The sequence below is a fragment of the Chenopodium quinoa genome, unplaced genomic scaffold (assembly GCF_001683475.1).
Source record: "Chenopodium quinoa cultivar QQ74 unplaced genomic scaffold, ASM168347v1, whole genome shotgun sequence".
Lineage (NCBI taxonomy): Eukaryota > Viridiplantae > Streptophyta > Magnoliopsida > Caryophyllales > Amaranthaceae > Chenopodium > Chenopodium quinoa.
In genome coordinates, this window is record NW_018745395.1 from 383,905 (window position 1) to 390,993 (window position 7,089).

At 34.8% G+C, this 7,089-nt stretch overlaps 1 protein-coding gene across 2 annotated transcripts; it reads left to right on the top strand.

The window, feature by feature from the left end:
- The first annotated feature begins 215 nt into the window (after positions 1–215).
- Positions 216–4,585, top strand: LOC110712908. Of its 2 annotated transcripts, none has more exons than XM_021891372.1 (5): positions 216–530; positions 1,085–1,213; positions 2,778–2,967; positions 3,298–3,341; positions 3,843–4,585. In XM_021891372.1, the coding sequence occupies exons 1-5, from the start codon at positions 512–514 to the stop codon at positions 4,325–4,327; spliced, it is 867 nt and encodes a 288-aa protein (XP_021747064.1). In that variant the 5' UTR covers positions 216–511; the 3' UTR covers positions 4,328–4,585. The 2 variants fall into 2 exon arrangements, with proteins under 2 accessions (XP_021747064.1, XP_021747063.1); XM_021891371.1 differs by having other exon boundaries at positions 217–530; positions 3,840–4,585.
- The last annotated feature ends 2,504 nt before the right edge of the window (positions 4,586–7,089 follow it).

Genomic DNA, 7,089 nt, shown 5'->3' on the forward strand with positions numbered 1-7,089 from the left:
ACCATATATTATAAATTTTTTGTCTAACTTGTACAACTTAACATTGGACCGTGCCATCACGCCTTCTGTACGTAACTACAAAATATTGCTTTCACCTCTAAACTCAATTGATAAGCCACCATTTGGCAATTTTTGTGGGACCCTCTCCAATCTGGCAGGAGAAAGATTCATAACATAACCAAATAATTATAAATTAAACTTAGTGCTTAACAAGTTAACATTATCATATTACACAATATAGTTCAACTTAAGCAAGTAATTAATAAAGTTTGAAGAATTTCTCTAATTAAATTTGTTTATTTCTTCTCTTTAATTAACAAGTTTTTGGTTTTGAGAAGGCCTGTTCTTTTGCTCTTCTGTTTGCTCTCTGCATTTGTGTATTTGCGGAAGTAGCAGAATTGCATAAGCAGGAAAAGGCCTAGCTTAATTACTTCATCACAAGAAGTAATTAATAGAGATTATTCAGAGTAATCACTTGCTTATTAATTAGTCTCCATATCTATTAGTCGTAATGGCGGATTTATCCAAAGGTACACATATTAAAGTTTTTTAATTCTTCTTATGAGTTTCCGCTAAACTAGCTGATATTTACATATATTAACATGTTAAAGGTAAGATTTAGCTAGAGGGTTTTATGTTAAGCTATAATGTGCATGCACCTCACATGTCGTTGCATATATAAAACATAATTAGAAACATAATATTGTTGGAATAGATGATTATTAGATAGTCTATAACATCATAAGTTGTTTTCTTGTGTGCTTTTACTTTTTTTTCGGAATTTCAATAACTACATCAATGGGTTAATTATTATGAAGTACGGAGTATTAGATGTGATATAGAATGCCCATAAGGCTACAAAAGTCCTCTTCTTGGTGTGTGTATGCCTATAAGAAGCCGCATGTACCACATATGTCTAGCATATATGAAAAACAAGCATCTATTTTTTTTTTTAAATTATAGTAATACTTGTATAAGCTACATCTAGCATATATGAAAAACAAGCATCTATTTTTTTAAAAAATTATAGTAATACTTGTATAAGCTATTCATGTACTTGTGTTATGTTTGAAATAATGAATAGGTAACGAGGACAAAAGTGTTACGAAGACGAGTAGCTTCAAGATCTTTGGGAAAAGCCCAGCACGTACCTTGTCTTCCAAGAAAAGTGCAAATCCATTAATGAAGATGTTCTCCCGCAGCAGGAAGTTAGGTATTTTCTTATCTTTTCTTATCTCTTTAATTTTTATTTCTTCAACTTGCAAAGATAATTAAATAATGTGTCTATCAGTCAATTAATTAAAACGTGTATGGGTTAAATTAGTTTGATTTAATCAACCTTTATAATAATAAGTTCCAATTTTATAAGAAAGTTATATTTATCATCACACCACTTTATATAAAATACGTGTATAACTGTATAATATGATAACTAAATTGTTTTTCTTTTTGTGAAAGAACATGGTAACTAATTTTAAACAATTGATTATTTACTTATTCTATTCTTCTAGTATAGTAACATCTAATAAAGACAAAATAAATCTATTTCATAGTAGAAAAATATGATACTCCGTAGTTATAAATTACGACATGTTTATGAGGTGTGCAATATTAAAGGTGCCAAGAGAACAGGTAAAACGGGCTAACGACATGGCTAGAAGATGTCGTATTACTTTGTCTACCTTTTCTTAGTTTGTTGTTCTTTTGTTATTGTAAAAAAAATATGTGTAAATAGAATTTGTTGAAAATTTGAAATTCTCTATGTACGGTACAATGTTCTATGGCAATTATTCTATTCTTCTTACATAAAAAAAAAGGCCATAAATTGAAATCTAATCTTTTACGTACCTTTGATTAATTCAACCATAAACCGATTTAGCTATATAATTTGTCATCCATAAACGTATTTTGTACTCAAACATCACCTTCTACATACCTTCATACTTATTCAACAAAAAATGAATATTCTTGGGCTGAAATTTCTTCTTGTTTACGTACTCTAATATGATAATAAGTCAACGAGCTCAATTGTATCATAACATGCATGCATAAGCATTGCGCCCAAAATCCATTATTGCCGACATATATATAATATGAAATCATAATTATTTGATTATTATTATATTGGACTCAAGCTAGAGCCTTATTTTTCGCTTCCTTTCTCTCTGTTTCTTCTTATCTAAACTAAGTGTTACTCTAAGACCATCTCTAATGGTAAGACTCTAGTGAGTATTTTTAGGAGAGAGATAGTATTTTTTGCAATGTATACAAATAAATTGGTATCTAAACTTAGCAACTCCAAAAGAAAGTTGCTAAGTTTGGATACTCAACTTTGAGTCTCATTTGACAAAAAGTGTGGGCCCTTGTCAATATTCTAATATATTTTGTAATTTATTTAAGTTTTACTTATTTTTTTTATTATTTTTTAATCTTATAATAATTGATGGGGCATAAATTGAAAGTGACATTTGTATATTTTAGAGAGTCTCACCACTGAGAATTTAGACTTCATGTGAGTTGCTAAATTGAGAAAGTAGGTATGGTATCACCATTGGAGGTAAAAAAAAAAAAAAAAACTCATTTTGTATTTCAATACTCAAACTTGAGTCTCACCACTGGAGATGGTCCAACAATAGATAACATATAGACACTGGTGTTAAAAGACCCATTCAACCAAAAGATTATGCTCCATCACACGAGATTCCATTGGGCTTGAAGTGTGGATGAAGCATGGACTCTCCTTGAATATCTATCTGATCACGGTTGCTTGTGTGTAGATAAGAAAACTGATGGATCGGAGTATGCTGATGAAAGCGACCCAAGTAACACTATTGAAGCAGATACTGAGGTGATCGGAGAGACAGCTCCGGCAACTCTCCTAGAAAAACTCACAGAAGATGCTCCAAAGTTTATTGAAGAAGTGGTTAGTACTTATGCTAATAAGACAGAGAATCTGGCTTCAGAGTTGTAAGTTATATATATTGTCTTTTCTATACTGCCTATCTAATTTGTAAATCATTGGATCATTTTTATAAGGAATTTTATATACATAAAAGAACATTTTATGTAACGATTTTAAACAAAATTAAATACTAGAACATCTTTATGGATGGAACAAAAAAGAGATCGGATTATGCACATCATACTTTTTAATTTGCATGTAATAAGTGCTTTTGACTAACTTATTAATTACGAGTATGAACTTTATTTTTATGGATCTATAGTTTTTGCTTAACTGTTGTTGAATACATTTATACATGTGTTTTAAAGTGAGGTAAATTGGTGATAATATTGCAGGACAAAGGCTATTCCAGTTGCCGAATCCAAAGAGTCTACTCCAGGTAATTTTAATTATAATTAAGCATCCAATAATGTAATTCTTTAGTGTCAAATTTTATCATTATAATATATACTGACAATACTGTATACTAGTTAATGACCAATGCACGTACTTTCTTATATTTTGTGTAACACATAATTTTGATTTTTGACAATTGATATCCTTATTTTAAAATTAGGTTATGCCATTGAAAAATAACACCATTTTGACAATTAAATTAAGGTTATGACATTGAAAAACATAATATCCCCATGATAATTGGATTATCTCACATTCTTGTATGTGTGCGGCAAGTCATCATAGGATTATTTCATTAGTGTTACAATAGTTACTCGGGCAGTGTTATAGGGTTATTCGGATGGTGTTATAGAGTTGTTACTTTGTCAGTGTTATAAGGGTTACTTGGTTAATTAGTGTTTTAGTGAAAATTCTACTGTGGTCGTTTGAAATATGACTATCATAATATTTTAATAAGCAACATTTATGGACGTGATTGCAGCAGCTGAAGAGAAGAAGAAGCCAGAGTTCTTTAGCAAAATAAAGAATGGAGCTGAAAAGGCCAAGGAAGAGCTACAAAGTAAAGCCAAGGAAGAGCTAAAGAAGGTAGAAGGCGGTCTTACGGAAGCATACAAAGCATTCACATCAACATACAACAAGGCCACAACAATTGAGCAACAACCTATAGATGACAAGAAACTCCAAGATGTTAAAGAGGTCAAAACCGATGAAGCGGCGAACGTGCCTGTGCCATTGTCAAGTCCAACTCCAACAGGGCTAGACCATCAAGATGATAATGTTGTGGCTGCTACCAGAGCGGCTGAGCCAACTAAAACGGAGGCAACGACAACGACGACGACAACGGAGGCAGCTAGTCAGCCAGGAGATAACCCTGAGAATAAGCAAGAGGTAAATTGTTTCACTTATTTGGCAGAAGAGCTACAAAAGGTGTGTGCAACATGGAACAACAACAACAAGAAAGAAGAATAGTGTTTATATTTTAATTCTTTTTGCATGGATATATGTAAATGTATCCAATGGTGTATAATTGGGTTTTAATTTTAATTTGCAATTTTAAATTTGTATTGAATTGGTTAATTACAAGGTTGCATGTATAACCTTGTTGGGTGTGGAATGATTGCAAGGATACTTTGTGAATATCATAATATTAATTGATCCTTTTGTTATATTTTCGTGCATGTAATTGTACGTAAAGAAGAAATTTCATAGTTATCGATGTATTTATAATTAATTGCTCAGTGTACTTTTTTTCCTTACAGTTTTATTAATGAGAGAAGAAAATTAAGAACTGAACTGTATTTATTGGAGCTGAGCTGAAAATAATCTGAAAAGAACAGGCCCTAAGACTAGTACATTCTATGGAGTAATTTCTTTATTTACTTGTTTTGGGCAAAATTATTGTTGTATTACATATATTTTTTAAGTAATACTTAGTAGTTCGAAAGATAAATAATATATATAATTTTTTTTTTTTATCTATTTTGAATATTGTGTAACTAACATTTGGCAATCATACTATGGAGTATTTGCAATTTTGCATACACTCCATGACTCTTTGTTTATGAATATGATTTCTTATATTATAATAATAAATTGAATATAATAATTACAATTTACAACCAAAATCAACATAGTTGCAAAAGCAAATCCCATGTACACCTTTTCTTGAAGTGATCAAGTTAAATTATTTTGCATTACTAATATTGTATTGAAGTTAACTTTCATATAAAAATGAAAGTTAGTAATTTTAAAACTTTTTATTAAATATGGACCAACAATTGTTAATATTATTATTAAAATAACATGTTGATTAGATATTTTTGTTGATTTAGCGGTCGTTTTATTGAAAATAATGTGTGTAGTTTAAAGATATGACATGTTCATTAATTGTTTAATTACAATACCAAAAATAAAGTGGGAATATAAATTGTTTATGCTAATTTTCGTTAGGTGGGATTGAATATCAAAATCTAGGCTACGGATCAACTAAATAAAACCGTGAATAAAACTAATGCAACTATAAAGAAATAACACAAAGAATTGTTGACGCGGAAAACCCGATGAAGGTAAAATCCGCGGGTAGAATGAGGATTTACCAAACTTTCACTATGCAAAATATCAAAGGAATCGATTTACAATGTATGCTTAAAGTATTTTAGTAGCTAGGTTGCAATGTGTCTACCGTTGATAGTGCCCTACCTGTTTAGGGTGAAAATACCCTAAGACACGTGGCCCAATAAAGGCTTGACACGTGTCAATCTTTCAACAGTCTGCAAAGGCCCAATCCCTTTGCGACACGTGTCCCTTGTACCCTAATTGAGGTACAGTTCTCCCTTACTATAAATAGTAAGGGTAGACCTCATTTATGGGGATCACACATTAATTACAACCACACAAAAACAAAGCCAAAACCTACTGAAACGCTCTCGAACCGAGAAGCTTTTATCGTTCTTATTCCACTTCGAAAAGATACTAACTTAATCTTCGGAGGCGGAACTCCCACCCCCATCCGGAGTCTCCGTTACTTGTGCAGGTACAGGCGTAAGAAGGAAGTCTGCTAGGAAATCGTAACTCTCCCGAAGGACATTAAAGACCCCCAAACATCTGGCGCCGTCTGTGGGGAGAGTACTTTCTAGATGACATCTGAGCCTATACTACCTGGTAAAGGCAATCTGCCTACTGGGGAGGTTGAGGTCCATTCGGACCAAGATACAGCCGATAACTATGACTTGGAAGCCTACACTGTTGCGGATGGCTCTTTAAGGACCAAGAACACCCGTTCCAAAGATAAGAGAGAACGGGAAGGGAACCAGGCGGCTCCTAGCAAGCCAACTAGGGGGCCGCTTGGGTTAACCTCTACCGCTGGAGACTCCCCAGTCTCCAGAGATGAGCTCATGAATATGATGATGAGCTTCAAAGGAGAGATCAAAGGCCTTCTGGACAATACAGCCGGCCCCCGTAAGGGTCAGGCGGAAGAAAGGCGTCACGGTAAAAAGACAGCCAAAACAGTAAAAGGTAGAGCATCTACCCCGCATCCGAAGTCAAATATGCCGGCTAGGCTCTTTGATTTCTCAAAGATGCACACTCCTGTAGATGGGGTAAGAAAGCCCGTCCGGCACATTCAGCCGGATGGAACAAAGAAAGTCTATTCTGACGCCCGGACGCTCATCCAAGATAAAAAGACTCAGCGATCCGAGTCGGCATCAACATCGACCTTTCGAGACAGCTTCAATGCTACCTCAGGAAGGCACTCGAGAACAAACAATGACAGCCGGACGAGCGAGGTTTCCGCTCGATCCGGCCCTCATATGATCCAACCGGCAGTGCATGGAACACCGTATACGCCCTTTAGATCCCCCTATGCACAGGCAGGTATTTTCGGGGGGCAGCATCAGCCGCCCGTCCAGCCTATGGACTGGCAGCTCCGGCTGCTCAACCTTGGGGAACAGCCAACGGCGTTCTCCAGAGAAATCACCGAGATGATCCAGCCGTCTAAAATCAAAAACGTGTTGGTAGGCGCCTACGACGGTACCACCAACCCGGAAGATCACCTCATGGCATACACCAACCTGATGTATTTGCAGGGTTTGGATGACGCCTCATGGTGCCGGTGCTTCCCGGCTACGTTGAAAGGGATTGCTCAACGTTGGTTTGGTAACCTCCCAGCCGGATGCATCAATAATTTCAGGACCTTGGCCTACTGGTTTACGTCCAACTTTTCTATGAACATC

Bases quoted from the DNA above. Each gene is read 5' to 3' on its own strand.
- LOC110712908 (XM_021891371.1), top strand. The intron at 1,214-2,777 runs GTATTTTCTTAT...GCTTGTGTGTAG, and splicing joins CTCCCGCAGCAGGAAGTTAG to ATAAGAAAACTGATGGATCG. The intron at 3,342-3,839 runs GTAATTTTAATT...ACGTGATTGCAG, and splicing joins ATCCAAAGAGTCTACTCCAG to CAGCTGAAGAGAAGAAGAAG.